We start from the raw sequence: 15,733 nt of genomic DNA, 5'->3' as shown, positions 1-15,733 counted from the left end.
ACCTCTCAGTTCCTATGCTTCCTGGCTGATGTTTTGGTCACTTTTGAATGCTGGCGGTGCTTTCACTCGAGTGGTAGCATGAGACGGAGTCTACAACCCACACAAGTGGCTCAGGTAGTGCAGCTCATCCAGGATGGCACATCAATGCGAGCTGTGGCAAGAAGGTTTGCTGTGTCTGTCAGCGTAGTGTCCAGAGCATGGAGGCGCTACCCGGAGACGGTCAGAAACAGACTCCATGAGGGTGGTATGAGGGCCCGACGTCCACAGGTGGGGGTTGTGCTTACAGCCCAACACCGTGCAGGACGTTTGGTATTTGCCAGAGAACACCAAGATTGGCAAATTCGCCACTGGCGCCCTGTGCTCTTCACAGATTAAAGCAGGTTCACACTGAGCACATGTGACAGACGTGACAGAGTCTGGAGACGCCGTGGAGAACTTTCTGCTGCCTGCAACATCCTCCAGCATGACCGGTTTGGCAATGGGTCAGTCATGGTGTGGGGTGGCATTTCTTTGGGGGCCGCACAGCCCTCCATGTGCTCGCCAGAGGTAGCCTGACTGCCATTAGGTACCGAGATGAGATCCTCAGACCCCTTGTGAGACCATATGCTGGTGCGGTTGGCCCTAGGTTCCTCCTAATGCAAGACAATGCTAGACCTCATGTGGCTGGAGTGTTGTCAGCGGTTCCTGCAAGAGGAAGGCATTGATGCTATGGACTGGCCCGCCCGTTCCCCAGACCTGAATCCAATTGAGCACATCTGGGACATCATGTCTCGCTCCATCCACCAACGCCATGTTGCACCACAGACTGTCCAGGAGTTGGCAGATGCTTTAGTCCAGGTCTGGGAGGAGATCCCTCAGGAGACCATCCGCCACCTCATCAGGAGCATGCCCAGGTGTTGTAGGGAGGTCATACAGGCACGTGGGGGCCACACACACTACTGAGCCTCATTTTGACTTGTTTTAAGGACATTACATCAAAGTTGGATCAGCCTGTAGTGTGGTTTTCCACTTTAATTTTGAGTGTGACTCCAAATTCAGACCCACATGGGTTGATAAATTTGATTTCCATTGATAATTTTTGTGTGATTTGTTGTCAGCACATTCAACTATGTAAAGAAAAAAGTAATAAGAATATTTCATTTATTCAGATCTAGGATGTGTTGAGCAGTGTATGTATGTATGTATGTGTATATATATATATATATAATTTTTTATTTATTTTTTGGAGAGAAAAAAATAATTCTCACAAAAGTAGTGCACTAGGCCTTTAATAGTCTTCCATGAGGGGTAAGTCTTTTAATAGACATTCCCCTCATGGAAGACTATTAAAGGCCTAGTGCACTACTTTTGTGAGAATTATTTTTTAATACATATTGCACTTGATTCAAGGGTGAAATTATATTGGTCAATAGTGGCACCATTACATCGGAGTGCCACATTATATTGGTCAATAGTGGTTTTTTTATGACCCCCTTGGCCAAGTGGAGGAACTAATCGGTACGCTTCAGCCATCAATTGGCTGAAGCCACACTACACACACCTCCCCTTCTCGTTTGTCAGACAGACAGTGAGGGAGGCTGGGTTTGGTATGGTCAGACCAGATGATCACCTGCTATGTCGGGGCTGTCCTGACCGGTCAAGATGGAATGCCAGTGTAATCTGGGTGCTAGGCCCTTAATCCAGGCCCTTTGTTAGCCCCCGGGCCCACTCCCCAGCCTGGAAGCGGAACAGATTCCTGTCTCTTCATGGCCTGCCTGGGTATTATGGAAGCGTTCCACCATGACATCACGGTTCCATTCTATTCTGATGAAACGGCTACGGCTAGTTTCAGCTTGGCCTGGTCACCAGATCCTCTACAGTTGGTTGTCCTACCATGCTGTTGGTATGTTTGTCATGACAACATACACAACAGGGTGCAAAGGTGTGTGTTGACTCATTACAATGTTAGGTTAGCAACAGAATATGCGGTATACTGTGTCAATTATGTAATTTTTTCATTTTTTTAATACTCATTTTCAAATATACAATACACCTACATGATAAGAGCATCTTAGGCTGAACAGGGTGCTGTTGTGTACAGTGTTGGTGTACGTCGTAGTTTTCTGAAAGATGTCAGTACATCCTTACCACTTCAATTATAGGTTATCTTCAATCCACACAGAGGTAAGGATCAGGTCATTCTGTGTAGAAGAGGAACTCTCCATTTTTCAATGTAGGCTACTGTGCCGACAGATGCACCATATGACTCAACTTTCTCTGTTATTCATTTTCTTTTTTGGAAGATCAATTTGGCCAGGATTCATTCAAAGGCCCGTTGCAGAACTGTGCACTGCACAACCGACAATGCACCTTTTAAAGGCAATTTCTCAGATATTTGTGGAGATCAATTCATGCTAAGTTTTGCAGAGATTTTGGCTCAAGTATACATTTTATTTTGAAGGTAAGTGCAATGCACTTGTCGATAACAAGCCTTTGAGTGAATCCCGACCTTTGCCCCTTCACACATGTCTAAAGTCAGGTTTGTTTTTTTATTTTTTTTACTTCGTGTGACCACACTTCCTGTTTCTGCAGATCCGTGCGGTGGTGGAGGAGGAGTTTACCTTCTCCCAGGTGCCCCAGGCCATGCTGAAGGTAGAGAAAGGACATGCTCGGGGGAAGACTGTGGTCAAGATCAGCAGCGGAGAGGACTCAGCCGAGTAACCAGCGAAATGATCCTTTATGATCGTCTGTGCTAAGGCTATGACTGTGTGTCTGTCTGAGAAGAGGCTGCCTGTTGTAGCTATGTGATAAGTAAAACGTATTCAAGTCCTTGACCGTGTGATCTTCATTGAAAGGGTAATTGAGATTCTTCGCCATAGTAACACCAATCAAGGAAACAATTTTTTGTTGTAGATGTAACAGCATTTTGTTGACATATTTACAAGTAAGACCGTGGTTAGTATGATATTGTAGCACACTGTTGAAGTTGATATTTAGTCATTCAACAAAATCTATACACCTGCAGAAGCTAATGTACTGTGCAGTGATGTCTGTAGAAAAATATTAAGTTGACTTCAAAAGTCTAGAAAAAACATTTACACAAAACATTTGGAGAATTTAAGGAGTGTTCATCTATTACATTAAGAATATGTGACCATAGAACAATAAGTGTGCTAAAAAAGACATACATTTCCAACATTGTTGTAAGAAAACCGATCTCAGTAATTGACTGGTAAAGTACCATAGAAAAGAGATTTGTGGATAAAATCAGCATTAACACAGGGCTTAAGTCATTGTAAATGATATGAATACAGGAGAGACACATTCCCATACAGTTATTCTTTGGTTTGCTCAATGAGAGGTAAGTGAACAAATGAATTGTGGTATTTGTACAGCATCAGTCAAGTCCTCAAAGTAAAATGCTGTGCTCCTTGCTCGATAGATAGTTCTATAGCCGTGTGTAGTTTTGTCTTCAGAGTGTAGATCACTGGTTTACGGTTGTATTTCACAAAGACAGTTTGGAATTTCTGCTCTCAAGCTCAACAAATGTTGCAGAATGTTTGGAGGCCCACTGCAGACCAGCATCACAGAGCACTAAGGCCCATGGAGAAACTTCATCAAGAAGCAAGAGTGTGGAGCTGCATCACAGAGCTGAGCTGCTGTGGAAGGGCAAGGGCCAGATTGACATTCCATTACAGGATCTCCAAAGACCATCTTTGGGTGTGTTTTCTCTCATCAAATGTATTGAGAATCACTTGAGTTTTGTCATAACTTTGTCCACCTGTGAAAAGAATACAATACAGTTAAAGGTGTACTCCAGGATCTTAAGCACAACAAATTTGTAACATATTATATGAATTGCAAACAAAATTAGTCAGGATGTAAAATATCATATGAAATGGATGACGTAGTACACAAAACGGGAACCACTTTTGTCTCGTGAGCACCACTTTCAAAACTACTGGCTAAAATGATATACAAGTTTGAGAGTGTATCTAGGTTTGGTAGCGGCTACCTATTCAATAGCTTGAGGACGTGGCAACATATGGATAATACAAACTACACTTCCTAAACCTACCACCAGATGGAGCCAGACTATAACTATGGGGACTGAGCTGAATGCCAGAGCTCCTATCTTGGTAACTCTTAGCTAATGATAGTAAGGCTAGCTGAGAGAGAGAGCAGAAGAACTGATCTGACCTTTAATCTCCAGCACCAGGTCAGGTTTGAGGTGGCATCGGACCAGGCCGTCTGGGGTAATGCTCCACAGCTGGTTGTCTATCCCTGGCTCCGGAGGGGACACACTCAGCCTGCTGCCTGCCATGATAATGCTCCCTGATGTCTGCAGGCAACAGTCCTCCACCAGCTATAGAGACAGAGAATATGGGTTCAGATCTGGGTGGATTCTGTATGAATACAAACTGACAAGCATGGTACAGATAAAGTTTAATTTGATTTTATATGAGAGATAATTGACAATTTTACTGGGATATGCTCAACAAGTGACATGAAACTATGTTGAAAGAACGAGGAAGCTAGTTCTGCAACACTTGAAGTTGGCGGCGATGGAATGAGTGGAAATGATGATTAAGTGCAAAAGTTTGAGCCCATGAGGTACCTTGCAGCGTAGGACTCCGTCATGGTAGATCCAAGTCTGGTCCACTCCCCCTGACTCCTCCAGGGCCTGGACCCGCAAAAGCTTGATTTCATCCAGAGGCCCTGACAGGGACATCACATCGCCCGTCTCTCTGCTCCGCAAACGGAAGTACACCTGCTTCTGTAGAGGTCAATAGGCAAACAACACACTTAACATTAGCTTGACTAGGCGAGATAAGAGTTCTTCTCACCCGACAGTGGTCATTATCCAAATCCTAACTTGAGGTGGCTGCATATTATTTGCATTATGGGGTAATTCATGCAGTGATGACAAAATGAGATTGGTGCAAAAGTTGAGTTGTGTACACAGATCTCATGTTAGGATACAGTCCATTGACTGTTGTTTAGTTATAGGGAAAACTGTATTGGATAGACAGCAATATGTGAATCTAAAATGGAACCATTCCCCGCTTCCATACCTGCAATAGTGGTCGCAGGGATCCGATTCGCGGCCAGCTGCTGAACTTACACCAATCATTCAGTTCGCTTGGCGGTAGCAGGATCTGACGGCCCCGGTGGTTACTATCCTCACACAACACCCAACTGTAGGGCAGGAGAAATCAATCCAACACAGTCAGTTGGTCTTCTTATACAACATCTCTGACACACCTCAAATGTAAACAATCAACCTTCCTACACCGTTTCAGTTTACAATAGCCCAGCAAAACTATGGGCTCTATTCAATCCGTATCGCGGAAGTTCAGCTTTACAGCGTGATTGAAATTTAAAGGCAATGTTCCCGCGTCAGCGGAGACTGCGTTCACTGTAAACGCTGCAGAAGTCGGCTCAAAGGGAAATTACCTTTACATTTATTTGGGCAATCTGCATCGCTTCAGGGATACAGATTAAATAGAGGCCTGGTTGATGGTTTATTAGTTGCTTAGACAGTGCTTCAACCAACCAAGGGGAATTGTAAATGAAACTCTCTCTTTAAAATGTCAATGTTTGTTTTTAATCGCCTAATAAAAACGGTCAAATCCTATCCAGGTGTGACTTACATTCCTCCGTGGATCACCAGGGAGCGTATGCGTCTGTCAACCCCAGCCAGCTGCAGGTTCACCGTCTCTCCCGTCAGCACCACCCTACGGCCTCTACAGCCAACCTTACTGAACAGCGTTATGGACGGGAGGGAGAACTCCTGGAGAGACAAGGGGGAAGGGGAGGGTGGGTAAAAACGTGAGATTATACATTATGGTATTGTAGGTACAGGACATCTCTAAGATATGCAGTCACTTTACACAGACATGACTTAGGTTCACAAATACTGTACGCGTGCATCCCATGCCAACACACATAATCCACTCTACTCACATGGCTGATGGTCTGTATGGAGCGGATGGTAGAGTCAGGACCCAGACAGCCCATTGACTCAGTGTTGGGGTAATCTCCCTCCTCCAGGACAAACATGTGCTCTGTGAACTGGGATCCCTCATATGCCACCCAGCTGGAACATAACATAGAGGCACACAGTCAACATAGCGCTCTCCAGTACTAAGTCCCCTTTGAGTGTTCAGAGGGCTCTTGGACAACAGAAAAAGAAAGCCTACACTTTCAGTATTTTTTTCCTATCAAAAGGCACCGTATTGATGTTTACATGCTGCATTTAAAGCAGATTTTTTTGCCCACCTCCCAGCCAGTACTCTACAGGAGCGAGGGGAGAAGTCTTCCTCCAGGGATACCACACTGTCCTCCAGTACCACCACTCTGCCCTGGAACCCAGGCTCTGAGAACAGCTGGACCTACGGTACATACACAGGAGACTGACATGAGACCGCCATAATGTACAGTGGATTACAGGTAGGTAGTGGTGGCTGGAGAAGTGGGTATACTCTTAATTTTGCCCAAAATTTCCTCGGCGGCCCAACCGGCTAAGCAAAGGTGTCCTGTGTGAAGAATTCTATGAGAAACAGTGACATACAGTCTGAATGACCTAAAATGATAAATCCATATTGGTCTTTCACAGCTCAACCCAAGCTGTACTGTGCAGTAGTCTAATAGTAGGCCTACTATTTAAACAGATAAATGATGCTGTCAACTAAGTCTGAAATTCACAGGTTTAATAGTAAAACTACAAACTTGGATGTTCTAAGACCACACCACAACAATGCTTAAACCACATCAGCACACCACTTTTGAGGTCTGGGAAAAATAGAATACATTTTTTTTATTATTGTGTAGTTACCCTTTAATTCAAGTGCTCGGGCACCTAGCACTGTTGTTTGGTTAGTAGTGTTTTTTTGTAGCACATGAGATGGAGTTTGCAAAACAAATGTCGCAAATAATATAATTCTGCCAGGTAGGCATAGGCTACTTTGTACCTAGTTAACATTTCATTGAGAAGATTTTGGGGGAAAGACTTTCCCATCTACCACAGGGGTGTCAAACTCATTCCACAGCGGTGTCAAACTCATTCCACAGGGGTGTCAAACTCATTCCACAGGGGTGTCAAACTCATTCCACAGGGGTGTCAAACTCATTCCACAGGGGTGTCAAACTCATTCCATGGATGGCCGAGTGTCTGTGTTTTTTTCTTTTTTTCTTCTTTCAATTAAGACCTAGACAACCAGGTTAGGGAAGTTCCTTACTAATTAGTGACCTTAAATCATCAATCAAGTACAAGGGTGGAACAAAAACCCCGCAGACACTCGGCCCCTGTGGAATGAGTTTGACACCTGATCTACCAGAAGACTGTTAGGCCTATCATTAGCATTGCTATATTTTTTCCATGTTCCTTAATTTTTTTAAACCTGGACGTTTTACTTCATATTATGAGGCATGCTTCAAAGTAGCCTATAGCTAAAATCCCACCATAGAAACTTGGAGGCAATTATTTTATAAAGACTTCCTCATATGCTTTCTCATGTTCTATTGGTTTTCTTTTAAATTTCTTTGATTGTTTAGCAGCTAAAGGCATTATCCTAGTCATTTTAGTAACCCATGGTAGTTGTTGCATCTTTAGATCTCCCCTCTCTACGTTTCTAACAGATATTTCCAACTCTGTCCATGAAACCGCTCACACATGTGGTATGGATTTTAGAACAGTGTTTCCCCTCAAATTGCATTCTGGAACATTTGCACCATTCTAGGTCTACAGCAGTGTGCACATTGCTGTGCTGAAAATGTGAAGAAAGACATTTTAAGCTAAACATTCTGATCTGGTCCACCAGCCGGGGTATATCTCCACTCCAATACTTTCATACGCATCATGGGAATTTAGAAGTGAGTATACGCAATGCCCACTGAAAAAGAAGTGGGCATATGGCTTAAACCTGCTTATACCCTCCACTACACCACTACACGTAGGCTACTCTTCATGCAAACTGATGGTATAATCACTCCCATACACTAATTACTATGTTAAGATAGTTAATACTATTTGTTTATCACTATCTGACTTTACCTTGAACTTGCTTCCACCCAGGTTATCCTGAAAGGAATAAAGAAGGAAATGATGGATTACATTCTATATCGTCACTGGATAAACAATTTCAAAGTATCCTCACCACCCTCACAACTTATCACTGTCATGCAAGTAAAAACTTAGTATGATACTATAAATGTGATACTACCGTGAGTATTATTTTACAACGGTTTACCTGGAAAACGGGCTGCAGCGAGGAGATCTTGAGGTTCTGTCCTCCCCAGTCCTCTGGGCTTCCGTAGAGGCCTTTCTCTAGAACGTAGAGCTCTCCGCAGAACATTGGGTTCTCAAAGGCAACCCACCTGTTTAGAGCACACAACAGGTTGGAACTGGCAAATGAACACTTACAGTAGGACACCCCATAAAACAGTACAATTTTACAATATAACATGTTGTAAATAGCATCATTCCCTCCCGTGTTACATAAACTTTAAACAGGTGGTCGGAATATGATCATTATAGGCCTTATCATTTGACTGTAGTCTCTAGTCCTCTAACTTCACTGACATTTTCAACCTCTCCCTGACCGAGTCTGTAATACCTACATGTTTCAAGCAGACCACCATAGTCCCTGTACCCAAGGAAGCAAAGGTAACCTAAATTATTACCGCCCTGTAGTTGATCGTGGACTACAGGAAAGGGCGGGCCGAACAGGCCCCCAATAACATTGACGGGGCTGTAGTGAAGCGAGTCGGGAGTTTCAAATTCGTTGGTGTCCACATCACCAACGAACTATCATGGTCTAAACACACCAAGACGGTCATGAAGAGGGCACGACAAAACCTTTTTCCCCCCAGGAGACTGAAAAGATTTGGAATGGGTCCCCAGATCCTAAAAAAGTTCTACAGCTGCATCATCAAAAGCATCCTGACCGGCTGCATTACCGCCTGGTATTGCAACTGCTCGGGATATGACCATAAGGCGCTACAGAGGGTAGTGTGTACGGCCCAGTGCATCACTGGGGCCAAGCTTCCTGCCATCCAGGACCTATATAATAGGCGGTGTCAGAGGAAAGCTGTAACTCCATTATATTACTACCAAACCAACAGCCCTGGCATTAGATGTTTATAACTTAAATCACTAGCTGTAGCTCCATACTAGCCAAACAAACCGCCCTGGCATTTTGAAAGGTTATAAAACAATTAGTGAGTAAACAGAAGAAGCGTATAAAGAGATGATGTAAGGGTTATCCCCATTCAGTTGTTCAGTCTGAACTACATAAGATTTAGGATTATGCTCTACGAGGCCGATTCCGATGAAAGAATGTACACCTTTCCTACGCACTCCTCAGCATTTGGTATTCAGACTAAACTTATTCAGTCGGGTAATGCGCTCTGCAGGTGTGGCTACCTTGCACGCTCTGAATACATTTAATTCAACCAAACTCTGGGAGTTTTCATTCAATAGGGTTTTCAGTACATGCATCTTAAGGCATCCCTTTAAATACAGTGTACCGTATAGTAGTGATTTTGGTGACAGACTCGAGAGAACAGGTTCAGAATAGTAGGATCAATTAAAGAAAGACATTTAAATATATGCATACTCACCTCCGTTTCAGCACCAATTGGTAGATTTATAAATACTCTGATCTTGTAGATTATTTAGGTTTAGGAAAGTATTTATGAATCATAGAAACTGGTTTGGGGAGCCTTTATACACGAAATAAAGAAAAACTGTGGTTTGATTCATTCTGAAAGTTGCCACATCCAGTTCTTCAACCCATGGTAATGTTGGAAGGTTAGTGAACATACAATTATAATAGAGAGAATAGGTGTACAATATACACGTATGTTTGGCCTGCACTAACCATGGAACAGTGTGATAACACGTATTGTGCCATGTGCCGGATTCAAATGGCTACGGCTTGGTCTGCGCTCCGCTCAACAACGTTTTAATTAACCTACATGTCTTTTTTAAATCATCAACTGTTACTAACGATCCTCAGCAACAACCACACATCCGTAACGGCGTTTACAGAGGAAGAAAACTTAGGTAAACAAAACAATGGAATGACAATGTCGGCTATACCAACTGAAGGGAACTAACAGTAAATTGGCAGTTAAATATGTGTGGTTATTAGTCCTACTGATGGTTGATAATGAAAGTGGCTAATATTTAACATGATAGAAATAGGAGACAGAGAAAGTCGAGTTAACCTATAATCAAGACATTCGAGAGTGCCCATCCCTGCATGTTACAGTGCATGGAGAATGGTGGTGTAAATGTGGTAGAATTATTAGAGAATTAAGTAAAGTTCAGAATACACCTCTGCCACACCTTGATTTCTTAGATCTAACTATGTGAGAATAGCATGCTATTCTCATGCTTAAGTTCAAGGTCAGAGTACGCATAGAAAGAAAAGTGCATAAAAAGGGAATTTTGTTCCATTTAGATGCACTTAACTCGGGTCAAAATCTGGCCCTACATAACTAAATAGTTTGGAAAGATGCATTAAAACGGAAGTGAAAGTTCTAATTTCATTCTAACATAGAGACATTTGTGATAGCTTATGAACCACTGAATATACCATAAAAGCACCGGCATCCATCCTGCTAATAGCCAATGAAGCTGAAGGTGATTCAATTCATGTCTGGAACATGGCCACTCCCTTTTCGAAAAACGTAATAATAATATTGACTCCAGCACTGTGCCTTTACACCCTAATCTCATCTTTTAGAATATGTAACCCTAGAGAGCGCTCTCATTTCTCCACCCATTGTCTAACCTTCAGTATTACTTTACTAAGTGTGACATTCACACACCTCTTTCATGTTTGTGCCCTCCGGTGCTGTGTGTGTGAGTGTGTGTTCATTAAAAGCCTGCAATAAGAGGAAAGAGGATAGGAGTGACCCACCTATATATCTCCAGCACAGCAAGCACTGTGACACACCGCGTTTCATTGGATGCAAGGCCTGCTACATAGGACTGTCAGAGAATTTGACTTACACTCCACCCTGGACATTGATGGACTGCGTCTTGGGGCCGCAGCAGGTGTCCTCCATGTTAGTGACAGGCCCCAGCAGGTCCATGTGGACCCCTCTCTCCCCAAAGTCCCTCTCACTGAACAGCTTCACATGGGGAGACAGGAAGTCCTACAACACAGGGAATGTACACACAAACACCATTCAAATGGCCCCTCTGGATTAACAAGATCAAAGTAGACCCATCTTTTCAACTACCTGACCATTCATACTTTGAATCATCAAAACCCATCAAAGACAGGTCGGAAATAGATGAAACAGATTTAAACCATGGTCATGTTCACATAGCTCTGAATAGAGTTGCAATACTTACAGAGCATACAGGGCGCAGTGACAGGAGCTGGTCTCCGTAGCCTCCCCACTCCCTCCAGTCAGGGTACTCCCCCTCCTCCAGGAGATACTGGTGACCCTCAAAGTCTGGCTCATCATAGCCCACCCAGCTACAGGGACAATCAGGAGGGTGATGTTCGAGTACATACAAGCCAATACAGTACAGAATTAATAGACCATTAATCTGTGTTATGATAGGTTAATATGGGCAGAAGGGGGTCATTACATAGTTAGATAAGATACACAATTCTACAATACTATCCCTTACTGTACAGTATGTCAGCTGAGATCAACCACAAGTACGTACAGTCCTCTAAGGATCTTGAGGGATCCCACAGAACACAATGTCTTCCTTTTGATTGGATTCCCTTCTTCCTCCTCCTCCTCCTCCTCCCCATCTTCCTCATCTCCTCCCTCTCTGAAGTCGTACACATCATCGTCAATCTCCACACACTTGCCCTCAAAGCACGGCCTCTCGTACACCAGAGCCTGAGGGGGAGAGAAGGGGTTCAAGTTTAGACTGATGTGCTGAGGTGGGCAGTGTTCTCCATGCCGTCCCCATCCCCATGCCAGGGCTGCATGCTCCTCATACCACAGATTCCAGCTCCCTAGGCCCTGTGCCACCTGGCCAAAACATACTGTATTTCACCACTGCCTGTCTGTCAGTGTAATTTAAGCACAGATGGCTACGTGGTACTTTTTCCTAACCTATAAATCAATCATATGCTTGAATGGATACACAAATGTTCAGCACATACTGGGCCACACAACTACATTATCAGCCCCTTGAAAACGCATAAACTGCGCTAGCATATTTCTACATTTTAGATTGACTACTGAAATTGACCTAAACAAACAGCTCTACTGGTAACCACAGGCCTGTCTTCTGGGTTAGACAGCGAGAGTGAGCGCATGCAGAGACAGCACACTGGTGCCATGTGTCCATAGAGCTGCCAGTGCACATAGTTCTCTCACTAGTCACTGGCCAATTCACCTGCAACAACAGGCCTGTCTGTCTGATTCACAACGGGCAGATTTGATAAGGCAGAGGATTTAGGATGGCAGCGGAGCTATAATAATATGCTATGTCATCATATCACAGCTAGTCTTCAGCCATGTCACAAGAATAACATTTTACAAGCCTTTGGTTATTATGAGTTATGTGATAAGAGGCTCTTGCAGTTGTTGAAACTTCCCACTGTCATTCACTGACTGTATGTTTATTTTTTTCATCCTTAAACATTGATGTAAATATGAATGGCCATGGAAATAGCTATAAAAACAGAAGAATTCACAGAGGGGAAACGTACCTTTACGTCATTAGAATGCTCCACCTTTATCCCACCCTGTAAGACACGGAAAAGCACACAGTAGGCTTTTAAACATCATAAAGATAAAACAGAGGAAAGGGATTTTCAGAAAATAAGTACGAATGCCATAATGATACCATTTTGAGGGGTTTCAGAGATCCGATGAACGGCTGAGGGAATCCCCAGGCCTCTGGACAGGGATACTCTCCCACCTCCAACACCGCTAGCAGACCCCCAAACCCTGGGTCACTATACACCAGCCAGCTACAGGACGGGGAAAAGGCCCACACACACACACACACACACACACACCGCATACAAAGATTAGACACTAAGTGATGTACATCACACCTTTGTTTTTCAGCTCCCATGTAAATATGAATAATAAAGAAAATCCCAATACAAGCTCAGGGTGTTAGCCCCGTGATTCTCCTTCACACCTGAGAAGACAGACATGAGTAGATATCCTAAACTATCTCTAAAATGACGACATATGTGACTTGTTTCAGGAAACTAGACGTATGTTACACGTCAGTACTTCACAGGAGAGCCATTTGAACGTATATATATACAGTGGGGCAAAAAAGTATTTAGTCAGCCACCAATTGTGCGAGTTCTCCCACTTAAAAAGATGAGGCCTGCAATTTTCATCATAGGTACACTTCAACTATGACAGACAAAATGACAAAGAAAATCCAGAAAATCACATTGTAGGATTTTTAATGGATTTATTTGCAAATTGTGGTGCAAAATAAGTATTTGGTCAATAACAAAAGTTTATCTCAATACTTTGTTATATACCCTTTGTTGGCAATGACAGAGGTCAAACGTTTTCTGTAAGTCTTCACGAGGTTTTCACACACTGTTGCTGGTATTTTGGCCCATTCTTCCATGCAGATCTCCTCTAGAGCAGTGATGTTTTGGGGCTGTTGCTGGGCAACACGGACTTTCAACTGCCTCCAAAGATTTTCTATGTGTTTGAGATCTGGAGACTGACTAGGCCACTCCAGGACCTTGAAATGCTTCTTATGAAGCCACTCCTTCGTTGCCCGGGCGGTGTGTTTGGGATCATTTTCATGCTGCAAGACCCAGCCACGTTTCATCTTCAATGCCCTTGCTGATGGAAGGAGGTTTTCACTCAAAATCTCACGATACATGGCCCCATTTATTCTTTCCTTTACACGGATCAGTCGTCCTGGGCCCTTTGCAGAAAAACAGCCCCAAAGCATGATGTTTCCAACCCCATGCAACTCAGCATTCTTTGTCCTCCAAACACTACGAGTTGAGTTTTTACCAAAAAGTTATATTTTGGCTTCATCTAACATATGACATTCTCCCAATCCTCTTCTGGATCATCTAAATGCTCTCTAGCAAACTTCAGACGGGCCTCGACATGTACTAGCTTAAGCAGGGGGACACGTCTGGCACTGCAGGATTTGAGTCCCTGGCGGCGTAGTGTGTTACTGATGGTAGGCTTTGTTACTTTGGTCCCAGCTCTCTGCAGGTCATTCACTAGGTCCCCCCGTGTGGTTCAGGGATTTTTGCTCACCGTTCTTGTGATCATTTTGACCCCACGGGGTGAGATCTTGCGTGGAGACCCAGATCGAGGGAGATTATCAGTGGTTCTTGTATGTCTTTCATTTCCTAATAATTGCTCCCACAGTTGATTTCTTCAAACCAAGCTGCTTACCTATTGCAGATTCAGTCTTCCCAGCCTGGTGCAGGTCTACAATTTTGTTTCTGGTGTCCTTTGACAGCTCTTTGGTCTTGGCCATAGTGGAGTTTGGAGTGTGACTGTTTGAGGTTGTGGACAGGTGTCTTTTATACTGATAACAAGTTCAAACAGGTGCCATTAATACAGGTAACGAGTGGAGAACAGAGGAGCCTCTTAAAGAAGAAGTTACAGGTCTGTGAGAGCCAGAAATCTTGCTTGTTTGTAGGTGACCAAATACTTATTTTCCACCATAATTTGCAAATAAATTCATTAAAAATCCTACAATGTGATTTTCTGGATTTTTTTCTCTCATTTTGTCTGTCATAGTTGAAGTGTACCTATGATGACAATTACAGGCCTCTCTCATCTTTTTAAGTGGGAGAACTTGCACAATTGGTGGCTGACTAAATACTTTTTTGCCCCACTGTATATTTTTATCAAAATGCGTTTTTTGGACAGAAATGCCTTCTGGAAAATGTGAACTTCATGTGTCTTAATAACAAACATGTATGTCACCTGTAAATACGAGCCTAGTTGGTTTAACAACAGAAAAAGAAAGCAATGATTTGCTGGGATAATGAGTGGGCTGGACATGCCAAGAGATGAATTCGGATTGGTCTGCCATGTAGCACACTCCTGTCTATTTGAGCTGGTCAGTAACATTATGTGTAGGTAATTCTGTCTAATACGGCTTTAAAAAAAATATATATATATATATATATATATATATATATATTGCATAGTAGAAATGCATAAGTGTTGCTCTCCACTTTCTGGAGGACTGAGTTTTGAAATCAATGGAATTAGAGTATGATAGCTAAGGAGATGGAGAAAACACCTGTCTCTGGATTACATCTTCAAACTAAGGGAAACCATGGCATCTGGGAGAGAGGGAGAAGCGTCCATCCATACGGGTAAGATAGTCTAGCTAGCTCCATTTTCAGATATTACACATTTCAAATTTTTGTCAGAAAGTTGTTTTCATTTCAAGTTAGTGTACTGTTAGCTAGCTAGCTAACGTTAGCTGACTGGCTCGCTAGCTGACGTTACGTGTATGATCTGTGTAGTAATATTATTCGTATCTCAGAGCCATTTGTTTTGCTAGTTATAGCCTAATGTTAGCACGCTAACATTGAACCTGGTTGGTTAGCTATCTGCAGAATCATGCAGGGTAGTAACGTTCATGAGTTGGGATTATGGTTCATTGTTTAGTTAGTTAGCTACATGTCTTAACAAAAGACTCCACTATGCAAGTATCCATTTCAAGTAAAATGGTCAGGGTGAGCTGTTCTCTCATTTGTGTCTAGAAGTAGCTAACAAGCTAGCCAACGTTAGACAGTTA

General features: G+C 43.1%; 2 protein-coding genes across 5 annotated transcripts in view; one reads left to right on the top strand and one right to left on the bottom strand.

The window, feature by feature from the left end:
• The window catches only part of rtn4ip1 (reticulon 4 interacting protein 1), a 30,193-nt gene extending 27,380 nt beyond the window's left edge, over window positions 1–2,813 (top strand). The window contains exon 9 of one of the 2 annotated variants that reach the window (XM_020500929.2): window positions 2,572–2,813. In XM_020500929.2, the coding sequence (XP_020356518.1) occupies window positions 2,572–2,700 (129 nt within the window). In that variant the 3' untranslated portion in view covers window positions 2,701–2,813. The remainder of the gene's footprint in view (window positions 1–2,571) is intronic. The other variant, XM_020500931.2, reaches the window with a different exon arrangement.
• Window positions 1,978–15,733, bottom strand: part of LOC109903917 (uncharacterized) — a 51,329-nt gene continuing 37,573 nt past the window's right edge. For all 3 annotated transcript variants that reach the window (XM_020500927.2, XM_031788300.1, XM_031788301.1), the window contains 14 exons: window positions 12,815–12,941; window positions 12,678–12,713; window positions 11,675–11,856; window positions 11,351–11,477; window positions 11,003–11,148; window positions 8,232–8,358; window positions 8,036–8,062; window positions 6,262–6,374; window positions 5,947–6,079; window positions 5,634–5,773; window positions 5,055–5,178; window positions 4,598–4,756; window positions 4,180–4,345; window positions 1,978–3,760 (listed from right to left, as the gene is read on the bottom strand). In XM_020500927.2, coding sequence (XP_020356516.1) covers window positions 3,672–3,760; window positions 4,180–4,345; window positions 4,598–4,756; window positions 5,055–5,178; window positions 5,634–5,773; window positions 5,947–6,079; window positions 6,262–6,374; window positions 8,036–8,062; window positions 8,232–8,358; window positions 11,003–11,148; window positions 11,351–11,477; window positions 11,675–11,856; window positions 12,678–12,713; window positions 12,815–12,941 — 1,696 coding nt within the window. In that variant the 3' untranslated portion in view covers window positions 1,978–3,671. The remainder of the gene's footprint in view (window positions 3,761–4,179; window positions 4,346–4,597; window positions 4,757–5,054; window positions 5,179–5,633; window positions 5,774–5,946; window positions 6,080–6,261; window positions 6,375–8,035; window positions 8,063–8,231; window positions 8,359–11,002; window positions 11,149–11,350; window positions 11,478–11,674; window positions 11,857–12,677; window positions 12,714–12,814; window positions 12,942–15,733) is intronic.

This window comes from Oncorhynchus kisutch, linkage group LG14 (genome assembly GCF_002021735.2).
Source record: "Oncorhynchus kisutch isolate 150728-3 linkage group LG14, Okis_V2, whole genome shotgun sequence".
Taxonomy (NCBI): Eukaryota; Metazoa; Chordata; class Actinopteri; order Salmoniformes; family Salmonidae; genus Oncorhynchus; species Oncorhynchus kisutch.
Note: the sequence above shows the minus strand (reverse complement) of the source record. Positions and strands in the feature narration are given on the sequence as shown.